At 34.2% G+C, this 15,603-nt stretch overlaps 1 protein-coding gene across 1 annotated transcript; it reads right to left on the bottom strand.

Annotated features, from left to right (window-relative positions):
• Positions 1 to 561: 561 nt before the first annotated feature.
• On the bottom strand, positions 562 to 4,424 carry rgs1 (regulator of G protein signaling 1). Its single transcript, XM_058755524.1, has 5 exons — positions 4,355 to 4,424; positions 3,019 to 3,095; positions 2,698 to 2,777; positions 1,942 to 2,108; positions 562 to 1,299 (listed from the first exon to the last, which is right to left on the bottom strand). The coding sequence occupies exons 1-5, from the start codon at positions 4,358 to 4,360 to the stop codon at positions 1,123 to 1,125; spliced, it is 507 nt and encodes a 168-aa protein (XP_058611507.1). The 5' UTR covers positions 4,361 to 4,424; the 3' UTR covers positions 562 to 1,122.
• Positions 4,425 to 15,603: the final 11,179 nt, after the last annotated feature.

Genomic DNA, 15,603 nt, shown 5'->3' with positions numbered 1-15,603 from the left:
ACAGTATGTAGTATAACATAGGGAGTACAGAATATGTGAACTGTTCTGGACACATGAGTCTGATGCATGTTACTCATTAAAAGAAAAGAACTTTACACATTTGCTGGTTGATATGACACTTCTGGAAGACTGGTCCAGGTTCTGAGTTTTATTTGAGGTAATTAGTAGATATACAGGACCTCAAAAATGTCCACACTGTTTTCTGAGTTACATCTGTGAAATTATCAAAAATGTGTAAACAATGTATAGGCTATATATTGTCATATCTAGTTTAACAACCCATTATACAGACTATTGATCTGTTCCTTACTATCTATTGTTTTCATTTGTGTCAATTTAAATATGCCATTCACTCATGGTCCACAAACTGCAAAAAAAAAAAAAAAAGAAGAAGAAAAAAAAAAGACCTGTATATATATATATATATATATATATATATATATATATATATATATATATTTAACTTTTTATAAAGTGCTCACACAATTTTTGATGTTTTATGTTCATTTATTTATATTATATATATATTTTTCATCTTTTATATGAGCAATCCAGGATGTTGCTGCATAAAAGTGGTCATATTTAAATGGTCCTTTAAAATCATTTTACAAATTTCCTCCTGACGATCATAACATCAATCATAAGAAAACCTAAGCAATAATGTTTTGAATAAAAAAATTTTACATCATCATCATTATAGTAACTTGAACTAAAAAAATGTCTGACCGATAGGTTGCACTATTATAGAAATGAACTGTAGTGGAATTGGCTGTACAAGTTGTGTTTAAAAGGCAGTATTCAAATTCTCATTTTCGTATTATTCTTGAATTCTCAACAGTATGCTGATAACCAGGAAATTGCTGAATTCGTTCAGGCACATAACAGATCCTTTTAATCCCACATGGAATGATTTTTTGATGCATGAATTTGCATGCATGAAATATCAAATCAGAATAGATGATCCTAATGTGACACTGTAAACAGGTTTTTCCTTGAAAAAACGTTATATGCCAACATAATGATGAAAAATGATGAGCTATTTCAGTCCAAAACTAAAAAAAAAAAAAAAACTTACTGGCAATAGTTAAACTTGATGTACATTAATCATTAGTCATTATGAAGTCATCTCTTTCCATGATTTTGCAGAATGGACTGGTAGATGTCAGACTTCAGGAACCTGGGATAGCAGTCTCTCGCCATTAGACTGAAGATCATCTTCTGCGCCGTATCAAACGAGTTCAGGGTTGGCTCCGAGATGTTATTTGTAATATTTGTGCGAGTCCCAGAGTCGATGTTGACCTGAAAATAACGGCAACACATTTAAAATTTATTACATTTCTTTTGTCTTTCAAAAATTATAAAATTTTTGTCTTTCAAATATATATATATAATTTTATATAATAATAATAAATAAATAAATAAATAAATAAATAAATAAATAAATAAATAAATAAATAAATAAATAAATAAAATAAATAAATAAATAAATAAATAAATAAAATAAATAAATAAATAAATAAATAAATAAATAAATAAATAAACAGATAGATAGATGGAAATTATATTTATATAAAATGTAATAAATAATTTTTAAACAAATAATATTTTTTTAATAAATATTTGTATATAACATGTTTTTTAAATAAATATTTTGTTTGGGGGTGTCAAGAGGGGCAAAATCTTTTTTATTTCAAAATATGAATAGACCAAAAAAAAAAAAAAAAAAAATCCATGATTTAATTAGTTTTATTTGTTGTTGTTGTGGCTATAATGGGCCTTGATATCCAATTTCTGTCTTAAAATGCAGAATGCTTGCACCCCCCCAAGGATGAAAGTGAAACTCTCATGAAGGACTCTCTGATGAACTTTAGAGCAGCAGGTCCGAATAATTGATTCCCTCAGTAGGACATTACAGGAGTTCAGCACAGTTCAGTCATTCACCTGTCTGGGTGCTTCCGTTTGCACAAACTCAGTGTAGATTTGGTTTGCCCTGCTGATCATCTCTGGTGCGCTCGTGATCTTTTTGTATTCCTCACATGCCAGCCAGAACAGAATATTTTCCTCACTGTATTCCGACTTTAGGAAGTCCTGGAAAGCCATCTGTCCCGCTGCAGCATGACACCATCATGAGAGTTAATTACCACAAATAGTTAAGTGTTACTTCTCCAATTTAGATGTTGAAACTGAAATTTGGAAATTAATATTTGAACATAATTTAAACAGCTACACCTCATATAAGATTCATACAACAGTTGATACATATTTATACAGCAATGAGATGGAGATGCATCACTTCAACATGAACCATTGACTTTATTCAAACTAATTTGACTAGTGTTTAAAAATGACAGAGTAACTCTTTATTTATTTGCGTTAACTCCAAACACCCAACAAATTCATAAGTATAAATAGATGATAAGCAAACTGTAATATAAATATATTTTATTGAATATTTTTCTAAATAAATATATCTAACAAATCAATAAATATTTATGAAATATATATATTAATATATGGAAATATATATATAAAATATCATACTTTTTTTTTTTTTTTTTTGCTAATTAAAAACATGTTTTTTTCATTATTAATTAGTCCGATTCGTTAGATGCAATATTTAAGATTTGTTCTTAGATGGATGGTGCACAATATTCTATCCAGTATTATCAGAGAATATTTAGAACTGAATTTTCTTACTTTTACAGGACAGAAGCTTCTCGATGGACTCGCCCCAACAGTCCACATCATCAACGGGTTCCTGAGAAAAGCAACAAAATCTTCCCTTGAAAATTACATGGAGATCCTTCACTGGTGAAGCTGATTGTGATTCAGATTTCAAATATATTGATTACAGGATCCTAGCATGTCAGTCCAATTGCAATCTGCCAATAATATCCTAATTAAAAAATCCTTTGAATCTGAAATTCCTCGTGACCAGTAAATTCAAGCATATTTATTTGTTAATATCATTTAAAAAAATACGAATGTGGATGGAATCATTAATAATCAGGGACTCACTTTATGGCCATCTCTGACAGCAGTGTCCTCTGCATGGAGTCTCCTTCACTCTCTGACTCTGTGTAGCTCTGGAGGGTCTAAACACATTTACTGGCATGAATGGAACACATGGAAATCAGCATGCAAAGCTTTGGGCAGGGTCACCTCCTCAGTCTGTATTGTCATGAAGAAAACATCTTCAGCGCGGAGGCGATGGCCTGCCCGTCAGTCAACTGTTTAACTTTGCTTTTTTATGACTTTTTGTGTTGTGAGATAATGCAAGTTAAATAGTGATGATTATAAGAAAGCATCATATTTTACTATTTGTCAATCTGTGTAAATACAATAAAAAGTGTTGTGGCGTTTCATGGCACATTTAGTATGTTAAAAAAAATCACCTGAGGGACTTATTACAGATAATAAATTGATTACATACTTAAAATTAAATGAAATATCATGAATTATCTAGATGAGGCAGGGACAATTCTAGGCCGAAATGTTGGATGTTGTGATGCTGGAATTCAAAGCATTGAAAAAATCTTCAAAATATCTTCTTCATGTTCCACGAATTAAAAAGGGGTAAATGATGACAAAATTTTCATTTTAAGGTGAACTATCCCTTTAAGTGCAACAATAATAGGTCAGAATTTCTCATAAGTAATGTTTTGCATAATATCACATCTGAACCATTGATCCAAATTGCAAATTTGTAAACACAAGTCATGCTAAAAAACTGTGCATTTCAATTTATTGTTGTTATAGTTGATGTTTCAAGCTTTTTTTTTTTTTGCGTCACGTACAGTAAATCAGTGTAAATTAATAATTTTCATTGATGTAAATAAATATATTAAATATTTTAAATGTTAAATAATATATTAAATAGTATATTTAAATATACAAATAAAATATTCAGTAACTACATCTAAAATTTGTCAGGGGCAGTAAATAACTCAAATTTCATATTTATTTATTTCAACTGATTATGAAATTTATTTATAAATTATATACATTTATTTAATTGTATTATATATTAAATTATTTGATACATATGTTATGTTTGATAAATTAAAAATAAACACAATTTATTATATACATTTATAATAATAATAAATATTTATTTATTCTTGTTTTTTGGATAAGTTTAGATTAGGTTTTTTTGTTTATTTAATATTTTTTTTCCCCCTGGAGAGCTACTGAGAATGAATCCACACAATTTCAACATAATTTTATGTCCAAAGGAGTGAAGTCACAAAATTGATGTAAACCATAAATATTTTGCTTAAACATTGATTAATGTTTGAATAAGTTTATGTGCTCAAATACTAGTGCTACTAGTGCATATGTTGAACTTGCCCACATGCATCTGGTGCAGCCTGTCCCGGAACTGGTTGGTACCACAGCAACACCTGCCTGTGTGATGGTCTAGGTGGGTCTCCATTAGGTCATCACCACATATATCCACAATATTGAAATCACAGAATGGAAATCCTGCCATAACCAAATAGCATGTGGTTGAAATAGACCTAAATTGAAGTATTTGCCTATTATTTACGATCTAATCCATTCAATGGTACCAGAATACCGGTGTACATCCTGTTTAATTTTCCATTATTTCCCATGATCAAAGCAACAAAACTTAGCATATCTCAAATATCATAATGCTTGAGAAGCGCTTACAAATGTCAGAAAGTCATTGCATTAGATACAAAACACCAAACCAACAGGCATCTGCAAACAAATGATGCTGGAGCTTTACTCAGAACTCAAGCCATTTTTGCAATGATTTGTAACAAACTGGTTTCATTTAAGTAGATGTACTGTATGAAGTCAGTTCTCCTCAAGTTCACACAGGTGTAACCACTATGATCCACTTGAATTTTATTTTTGTATAATGCTTTATTGCTTAATTATGCAGAAGTGTGCTTGTTCTGCTTTTGACGTTGACATACGCATATTTCGTTTTTAGTGTGGCTTAGGTGTCCAGCTACTTCCCCCATTGTTGTCTATGTCTGATGATGCCCGAAACCAGTTCCATAATTGTTAGAGTTTGTGTGTTTCTGTCTAGTTCTCTAGATACTGAGCTGTGCTTTTGAATACTGTGGGATCAGGGGTTAAAGAGTCCTTTCTATTGGAAATTTGGAGTGATGGCTTTGGGCGGCCAGTGGAAAAGTGGTATTTAAACTTCCTACCGCAGGTTATGGTTTGATTCATGGGTAACACTAGATCTAAAGATTGGGGAACCTGACTGGATATCCTTTTTTTTTTTTTCCATCCTTGTTGTCCACTTTTTCTAATTTGGGACAGAAAAAAGTACCACAACTGCAAATGAATCACCTATCTAACCTTTATCTGAATGTCATCAGTGAAAAAAAAAAAAAGGTTTCTACGAGATCCCCTCTGAGCTTTCCTTTAGTATTGTCTCAGTCTGTCAGTGGCCATGTAAATCTCTAGAAGCAATGGAAAATCCTCTGCCAGATTTGCATGCATAATGACTTACACATGGCCAGGGCAATTTGGTTTCCAAAAAAGCTGGCAAGGGTGAGGACACACTCACCTGTGCTGACTCCTGAAATCAGAGTTATTCATTCACTGCGACACACAAGAACATGCACTTTTAACTTTATTTGTCCCTTTGCTTTGTATTCAGTTCATCTACACTTGTTCGCACTCTGTTCTACAATCTTCATACTCTGACTCATCCACAAAATTGTAAGAAGGGATGTGCATAGTTTCAGAAAATTGTAACAACATTAATAATTCATATTTTTATATTTCCAGACTGGCTGGAATTGACTGTAATGCATCATTACGTCCACACTGGGCTGTGAAGGGAATGTAGTCTTGCTGGATACTGACTAATTTTTTCTGTGTAATTTGTTTGTAGCACCTGTGCTAGCTTGTGTGTGTGTGTGACGTCTGTGTGTTTGTTGTGTTCGACAGGGTCAGCAAGATCAGGCATTCCCTTTGTCAGGCGCAAAAACGAGACACTATATTTAGAATTCTCTTTGGAAGAATCCAGATAAAAAGTCTGACATGAATCAAACTGTGCCTGACTGAAAAAGTTGGCTAGTACTATGTGGTACAGTCGGGCAGGAATGATCCTGGAAAAGCATCCCAGAATCATGAAAAGTTCGATCTGTCCATTTAGCTGAGTCTGCCTTGAGGGTAGCCATTTGTAATTCCTGATCAAACAAAAATGCATTAAAATATTCAGCTGAACATTTTCATAAGGAATAAGCTATGCTAATAGGCTAATTGGCTACAGTAGTGGTATTGCATACATAAGCTAGCTAAAAACACAATGAACGAGAAGTGTGTAGCTTTGGTATAGATAGCTTTGACTTAATGCATGATAAACATCATAAAGCTGTTTTGTAGGATTTCTATTCAGGTTTTCATGAAAGGTTTTCAGCCAAGCATTTTTTTTGGAGTTCTAAACAGACTAGTTTTAACAGATGCCACAAAATTTTTCATGACACCAGCACTTCAGACCATTATCCACATGACAAATACATACCATATTTTTCTACATACATATTTTGTTGTTGTTTTCTTTTTTATGATGATTATTATTATTTGTTTTTAAATCTCTGATTGGTCATTTATTTTATTCAGTTTTGTTTATACCATTCATTAATACTTAATTAATACATTAATAATTATTTTTAAATAATACTTTTAATAGGCAAGGATGCATTAAATTGCTCAAAAGTGACACGAAAGACATTAATAATGTTACAACAAATTTCTATATCAAATAAATGATGTTCTTTTGAACTTTCTATTCAGCAAAGAATCCTTTCTTGAGCAGCAAATCAGCATATTAGAATGATTTCTGAAAGATCATGTGACACTGAAGACTGAAGTAATGATGCTGAAAATTCAGCTTTGATCACAGAAATAAATTACACCTTTTAATATATATTAAAATAGAAAACGTATTTTAAATTGTAATAATATTTCACAATATTACTGTTTTTACTGTATTTCTGTTCAAATAAATGGAGCCCTGATTAGCATGAGAGACTTCTTTCAATAACAGAAAAATCTTACTCCCCACAAACTTATGCATGTTAGTGTATACAGGTGCATCTCAATGAATTAGAATGTCATGGAAAAGTTCATTTATTTCAGTAATTCAACTCAAATTGTGAAACTCGTGTATTAAATAAATTCAGTGCAAACAGACTGAAGTAGTTTAAGTCTTTGGTTCTTTTAATTGTGATGATTTTGGCTCACATTTAACAAAAACCCACCAATTCGCTATCTCAACAAATTAGAATACTTCATAAGACCAATAAAAAAAAAAAACATTTTTAGTGAATTGTTGGCCTTCTGGAAAGTATGTTAATTTACTTTATATGTACTCAATACTTAGTAGGGGCTGCTTTTGCTTTAATTACTGCCTCAATTCGGCGTGGCATGGAAATGATCAGTTTGTGGCACTGCTGAGGTGGTATGGAAGCTCAGGTTTCTTTGACAGTGGCCTTCAGCTCATCTGCATTTTTTTGGTCTCTTGTTTCTCATTTTCCTCTTGACAATACCCCGTTCAGGTCTGGTGAGTTTGCTGGCCAGTCAAGCACACCAACACCATGGTCATTTAACCAACTTTTGGTGCTTTTGGCAGTGTGGGCAGGTGCCAAATCCTGCTGGAAAATGAAATCAGCATCTTTAAAAAGCTGGTCAGCAGAAGGAAGCATGAAGTGCTCCAAAATTTCTTGGTAAACGGGTGCAGTGACTTTGGTTTTCAAAAAAACACAATGGACCAACACCAGCAGATAACATTGCACCCCAAATCATCACAGACTGTGGAAACTTAACACTGGACTTCAAGCAACTTGGGCTATGAGCTTCTCCACCCTTCCTCCAGACTCTAGGACCTTGGTTTCCAAATTAAATACAAAACTTCTCTCATCTGAAAAGAGGACTTTGGACCAAGGATATCATAGTTTTGAATTTTTAAATTAGTTTTTATTTTAATATAGTTTTCAAATTTCCTATAATTTCAGTTTAGTTTTAGTTAGTTTCATTAATGGTTTTGTTAGTTTTAGTTTAGTTTTTATTTTGTGAACACATTTCTATTTAGTTTTGATATATTTTAGTTTCAGTTTTAGTAATTATAGTTTAACATAGTTAATGGAACACTTCCAGTGTAGACCAAACCAAGACATTTAATTTTAGCAAAGTTGAATGTTTGCAGTTTACAGTTAACTCTTGTGCAAACCTCTTAATAATGAAAATTCTTTACAATTCAACAAAAACCAAAAATATGCTACTTATATGTATACAATTTATTAATTCATATTCATGTTCATATTCATTCATATTAAAGATGCAATCTTGTTTAATATGTCAATAGTTTACGAACAACGAGATGGTCCTCACTGCAGAACACAAGATCCAGGGGGTCAAGATCCCTGCCCCCTGGATCTTTTGTTCTGCAGTGAGGGGCTATTGGGACAATGGCCCTGCTGGATTTGAGGAAACATGCCCTGCCTCCCAATGTGCATACTATCCACTCTATCTGCCCTAAATAGTATTAAACATGACTAATATCAGATAGAATTTAGCATGGACAGTGTGCACATTGGGACGCAGGCATGTTGTTCTTTGAAATCGTCATTGAAACTCTGTAAACTTTAATTTTTGTCCATCTGTGTTGCACACATTTTTTTGCACACTCCCGTCTCCCTCAATGAAGGTACACAATAAGAAGAAACAATCTAAAATGGTTTGAAAACTCATACTACTCAAAAATAAATGCGATATGGTGATTTAAATGATGTTTGCACTTTACTTTGACGAGCCGCTCCAGCGCGCAGCCGCGCACGCGCTTCAGATGAGCAACGCAATCAATCCCATAGACTTTTTTACAGTCTATGATCCCAGTACTAAAGCCCCTTTTACACAACACGGAAAACACAGCGCGGCTATCGCTTTCTCTCATTTTGGATGCGTTTTATACAGTCAATGCGGTGCTCGTGTCATGCACTCGAGGTGGACGTTATCATAGTAATCGCAAAGCGTGACAGAATGACTCTTCACTAAAGTCAGTTCATCCGAAACTTTTAATTCTGTGTCTGTGTCTGTTAACTCACTCTCATGTTGTTCTCGCACGTCAAGCACGCTTTTAAACGTTCATCTTGTTTTTAAATGCAAAAACGCATTCTCTGTGAATAGCCGCTTAGGACGCAGCTCACGTGCATAAGCGCCATCTATTTCCCTAAACAACCACAGGTCCGATTTTCTGGCACAGAGAGCTTATTAAATCACGAAAACGATTATTTATTTTTGCTAATTATTTTATTTTCGTTAGTTTTTCCGTTACTGTTGTTAGTTTCGTTTAGTTTTAGTTTTTCATTTATTTAGAAATTTTAATTTTATTTCAGTTTACGAAAATGTTTTTTGACCAATAGTTTTAGTCTTAGTTTCAGTTTTCGTTTACGAAAATAACCTTGCTTTGGACCAGTGGCTTAAAAATGTCTCCACGATTTGCTTTTTTGAAGAAATATCGTAGTATCTTACTTCAGCGCGCATTCCAGCTGCAGTTCTGGCGCCGCTGTCTCTATGTACTGTACAACGCCACATACATTCACATCAGTGTTAACTCAGCGGAGTTACAAAAATAAATAAAAATACTATGGAAGTCACTGTAGACCAAAAACTGTTTGGTTTTCCACATTCTTCAAAATAACATTTATTTTCAGCAGAAGAAACTCGTTCAGGTTTAAAACAACTTTTGAGTGAGTAAATGAAGGTATAAAAATCAAACACTAGTCTATTTTAATTTTGGGGTGAATCATTCATGTTAATAAAACACCAAACACAAGGAGAAAAATCACTCACTACTCTTGACTGAAAAACTTTAATACAGTTGCTTTAATAGGAATCAATCTATATAGTGTTTTATTTTTATATTTGTTCATTCAATTTCTTGAATGCTCCTGCTAAATACACCTATTGACTACCTGAAAATAAAACACTGTTTATTTTATTTGTATATTATGTGTATTTGTAATGTGTATCTTTGCTCTCATTTTTTAATAACAAAGATAAAATAATGACAATGATTTTTATCTTCACCCACTTTGGCCTAAATATCCGCCATACTTTTTAATATTTTGTTACCCTGAAAGGCTTTGTCTTTATAGTAGGGAAATTAGTCTGGCTGTACTGCTCAAATAGCTTGCAAAATAGAAAATCCAACATGACAAAGAATTGTGATAATATTGTGAATCGTGATATTTCTAAAAAAAAAAACTCGTGATATTTTTGTCATATCGCCCACCCCTAGCTGAGGGGGACCAAACCCATACAGCCCCTCCAGAGGTCTGTGTACGCCACTGCTTTGGACCACTGGGCAACAGTCCAGATCTTCTTCTCCTTAGCCCAGGTAAGACGCCTCTGACGTTGTCTGTGGTTCAGGAGTGGCTTAACAAGAGGAATACCACAACTGTAGCCAAATTCCTTGACACGTCTGTGTGTGGTGGCTCTTGATGCCTTGACCCCAGCCTCAGTCCATTCCTTGTGAAGTTCACCCAAATTCTTGAATCGATTTTGCTTGACAAGCCTCATAAGGCTGCAGTTCTCTCGGTTGTGCATCTTTTTCTTCCACACTTTTTCCTTCCACTCAACTTTCTGTTAACATGCTTGGATACAGCACTCTGTGAACAGCCAGCTTCTTTGGTAATGAATGTTTGTGGCTTACCCTCCTTGTGAAGGGTGTCAATGATTGTCTTCTGGACAACTGTCAGATCAGTCTTCCCCATGATTGTGTAGCCTAGTGAACCAAACTGAGAGACCATTTTGAAGGCTCAGGAAACCTTTGCAGGTGTTTTGAGTTGATTAGCTGATTGGCATGTCACCATATTCTAATTTGTTGTGAATTGGTGGGTTTTTGTTAAATGTGAGCCAACATCATCACAATTAAAATAACTAAAGACTTAAACTACTTCAGTCTGTGTGCATTGAATTTATTTAATACACGAGTTTCACAATTTGAGTTGAATTACTGAAATAAATTAACTTTTCTACAACATTCTAATTTATTGAGATGCACCTGTATATAACCCACCCTCAAGTTGTTCCAAACCTGAATACATTTCTTTCAGCTGTTGAACATAAAAGAAGATATTTTGAAGAATGTTGGTAACCAAACAGTTTAAAACAAACAAATAGCCACTAAGTGCTGAAAAAAAAAAAAAAAAAACTATGGAAATCAATGGCTACCGTCAACTGTTCAGTTACTAACATTCTTCAAAATGTTGTCTTTTGTGTTCAGAGGATGAAGGAAACTCGTACAGGTTTGGAACAAATGGAGGATGAGTAATTGATGACAGAATTTTCATTTTTGGGTCATCAAGTTGACATCAAGTGTCAAAATGTACAAATTCTATCATCCAGCAGGGGGAGCTGTGGTTCCTAAATGAACTTCCTCTCACCTCTGTTCCTCCTGGCCTGTTGCACACTTAACATCCTCGTGCAAAACACCCCCACCACTCTTACACGTATCAACAGGGATGAATTGTGTTATCAGTGTCAAATCTTCACATGCTGCCATGTCATCAGTCGGGTTATGGTGACACACAAACAAATGCTTCAACTTCTTGTATTGTTTTTCTTTGAGTGTCAGCTAAAAGATATCATTAACTACATCCTATTGCATGACTGTATAATGGTGGCATGGAGAGATGATGTGCTGTAAGGGTTTATTAGTCCGCTCTAGGATGACAGCAAAAACACCCATAATCCTTTCCACATTTTGTCATTTGTGTAGCTTAGCAAGATGATGGTAGTTTATGTCATTTGGAGGAGTAAATACTTTTGCTTTCATCATTTCACAAAGCAGAGAGGATATTTCAAATAATATTCTTTTATTCAAATTATATCATTTTATTCCAGACAGTCATATGAATCCCATTCTTTCCAAAAATCAAAATTCTGTCACTATATTTTTTCATACAATGAAAGTCAGTGGGGTCCAAACAACAGTGCTGACATTCATTGTAAGAACAAAAATAGTTGAAACATTCTTCAAAATATCTGTTTTTTTGCCAAAGAAAGTCATTCATGTTTGGAATGACATTAGGGTTAGTAAATAACAGTATTTGAATTTTTGGTGAACTATCCCTTTAAGAGTAGCTTCTCTTTCCCGTCAGGGTCAAATGCTTTTGCAGAAACATCTGGTGTATCTCAAAGTAGCACTGTGGGGTGTTAAACACAACAACACATTTGATCATGTCAGACTAATACTTGTCTGTATTATAATCTCCCATAACAAGAGATATACCACAGAAGGCTTTGTTTCCATATGGTCACATTGGGCAGACGTCCATTTTGGTTACCTTACGGAAATACAACATCTTCTGTACATTCAGAGCGATAATCAGTCTTCTGTGTTTGCAATGATGACACATTTCTGCTCGATCTCACACAGCTCATGAAACAGTTCATTAGTCAACATCCATTTATGATTCATGAAACCTCAGTTCTTTCACTTTAATAGCTATTAAAATAATCGTTCTAGCAAGATGCTCGATTTTAGGGCTAATTATGATCATTATGAGTTGATGGTGTTAGTCTGATTAACTTTAAGATTGATAACGCTTAAAGGCTTCTTAAAGATTTATGGACTGCATCCTTGAGCTTCAAATGGGCGAAATTTGGGAAATTGACATCCCTAGTGAAGTAAACAAGTAGAAATGGCAACACTTTATTTACAGTTGCATGTACTTACTAGTAATAACAATACATTTTGAATAATTTCATGCAACTAACCCTAAATCTAATCCTATAGTAAGTTTGTTTTCAATAGAGTGCATTAGTGCCATGAATCGCAACATAAAACATAAAAATATTTGAATATTAGACAGAAAGACAAAGATACAAGATTGTGTACTTAACGGATTTAGTGAGGGAAATAACTGCAATCCCATTGCAAATCATTGCAAATGATAATCAAATTAAATACGAAGGTGAAAAAAAAAACATCCATTTAAAATTGTTGATTGTATATACTGTATAGACACAACATGTTGTTGCAAAATATATGCTTCATGGGAGTGGGTGGAGCTCAATGCTCGATTTGCTCGCTGCTACTCTCTGATTGGTGGAATTTTCTTTACAGCATCATGGGTAATGTGGTGTATTTGTTTATTTTTTTTTAAACCAGGGATTCTGCAGTTTATATCACAATTATGTAAAACATAATTTCAAATAATGCGAACTGATGGCTTTAACAAAAGCATATACCATCGATTAAAACCTCAGAGCTCAAAGTAGGTCTGTCTTTAAAGGTTTGTAAGTTATCATTAAAAATCCATTTCCCCTATGAAGAAAATGAATGCTATTTTTTTTCGCCCGGAACCCAACTGTTGCACTCTATTAATGTTACTCAGTACTTAAATGTATAATTACACTGTAATAAACACATCTTTAATAAAGGGTAACAAAAATTATACTTGTACTGTTCAACACAATCTCATGGCAGTTTGTAAGTATTTTACATTTTACCAAATTGGTGGTTAATTCGTATAAATTTGTAAAATCTCAGTTGTATGTTTTCCGTACAAAATGCTTATGCCCCATTAATGTTTATGTTCAAGCCTTCATGCATACTTTTTTCCTGAAAATTTACATCATACAAATTTACACAAAATCACCACCTCGTAAAATAGTTACATTTTCCCACAAAATGGGGTTGGTAGAATTTGACCTCAGCATTCACCTTTTACTTGAGACCATGATCACCGATTCAAGTAAATGGTTTGCTTTATGGAGTCAAATTATTCTGCAGATACATGCTGCAAACAGAAACTGAGTAAAATGTTGTATATAAATAATTTTAATTCCTTCTCTGACTGCGTTCTGCTTGGTGGCACCCAAAGTTAGACATTATGCATTCCAGTAGCCTGTCTGCGCATGCATAATTGATGTCTGCTATGAGACACTAGCAGTCTGGTTTGATAGGATGACAGTGGATCAGACGTGGGTCTCACTGAAGACAGCTGGAAGCCTGACACGAGCTCTAATGATTCACATCAGGAGGTAGATGTGGCCATCTTGGAGAAAATGATTTGTGGGAAAAAAAGAATACATCACTGGGATAAAATCTTGACAAATTGCAAACAATGAGTACCTGTTAGCCGTGTTTGCAACTAGTGTCAGCCTCAAGCGGCGTACATGTGGACCTCCCACAGCCTGTCTGCCGACTGCACGCTAAACCACTACAAGCTCCAAACTGATTTTGTTCATTGGTCAAAGTGGTCGGTTCTTTTTTTTGTAGGCCAAAACCTGAAAATGACTTAACATATTTGCACTTGGGTTTTTGGTTAAATGCTTGAAATAATGCCTGTGGTTAACACACCTCAAGATCAAGATAATATCCTGTTTTATTGTATGACGTATACATAAGTAATACCCCCTTTTAAAAGCTTTTACTTGTTTGGGGAAAAAAACAGTTGCTAATAAGTGGCTTAATGGGACTACAGATGTTGACGGGGACATTAGAAGCCATTATGCAAATCAGCAAAACCCATCTACTCACTAGTCACTTTCACAGCTTCGTTGTGTTTATAATCACGCTCTGGCAAACTACCTACTATCTAACTAAAACTTACAGGGAAAATGTTTTTCAAACGAACACTGAAAGAGTTGTTGAAGCCTAATGGTGGAGATGTCATGCAGCTGTGGTTTAGTTCGTTTATAGCCTATATGTTTAGCTTTATATTACTGTATTTACACTTCAAAATTCATCAAAGGGATCCTCATCTTTAGTTTCAACTTGTTGTGTCATGTTGCTGTTTGAGAATAAAAAGATCCGCAAGATTACCAGTGTTGGGGATAACGCATTTCAAGTAACGCGAGTTACATAATCAGATTACTTTTTTCAAGTAACTAGTAAAGTAACGCTTTACTTTTACATTTACAAGAAATTATCTGAGTTACTTTTTCAAACAAGTAACTGACAGCTCTTCTGTCCCCATGTTGAGAGAAATCAGGGGCCTCATTTATAAAACGTTGCCCAGAAACCATCCTAAATTTAATCTTATGATCATTTCTCGAATATGCGTACGTGTGATTCATAGAATGAACGTACGGATGTACGCGTCTCTTTCAGGTGTGAAATCTAAGAATCGCAAATGATCTTGAACTTGCGCGCAAATGAATGGTTTCAGCTCTCTGCCTTGTAAACGACTCCTAATTAATGTCATTAACATATAAAATATCACCACTCATCATAATTTAGAACAGCAAGCTGCAAGAATAGCTAACATTTTCAAAAACCTGCAGAAAAAGCACGTACATCTGCTCAGACCCTGACGTGACGCTATATGCACTTTTCCACATCAAAGCCAGTTTTTATAAATATGAGCGTTGGTGGATTTAAGCGTACACACACTCTAAGATCAAATCTGAGCATACGCAGGCTTTATAAATGAGGCCCCAGAAGTGAGATGCATAGGCATTGTGTGCGCTGTGTGAACATGATGCTTGCTGTAGTTCTAAATATGAACATACATTTACTCATCTCACTTGCACTAAAACAGATTCAGTATGCAAGCCCAGACCAGATTTAAAAAGTAACGTAACACATTACTTTCCATA

Source organism: Onychostoma macrolepis, chromosome 02 (assembly GCF_012432095.1).
Source record: "Onychostoma macrolepis isolate SWU-2019 chromosome 02, ASM1243209v1, whole genome shotgun sequence".
NCBI classification, from domain to species: Eukaryota; Metazoa; Chordata; class Actinopteri; order Cypriniformes; family Cyprinidae; genus Onychostoma; species Onychostoma macrolepis.
The sequence above is the reverse complement of the archived record's forward strand: the minus strand, read 5'-3'. Positions and strand labels throughout refer to the sequence as shown.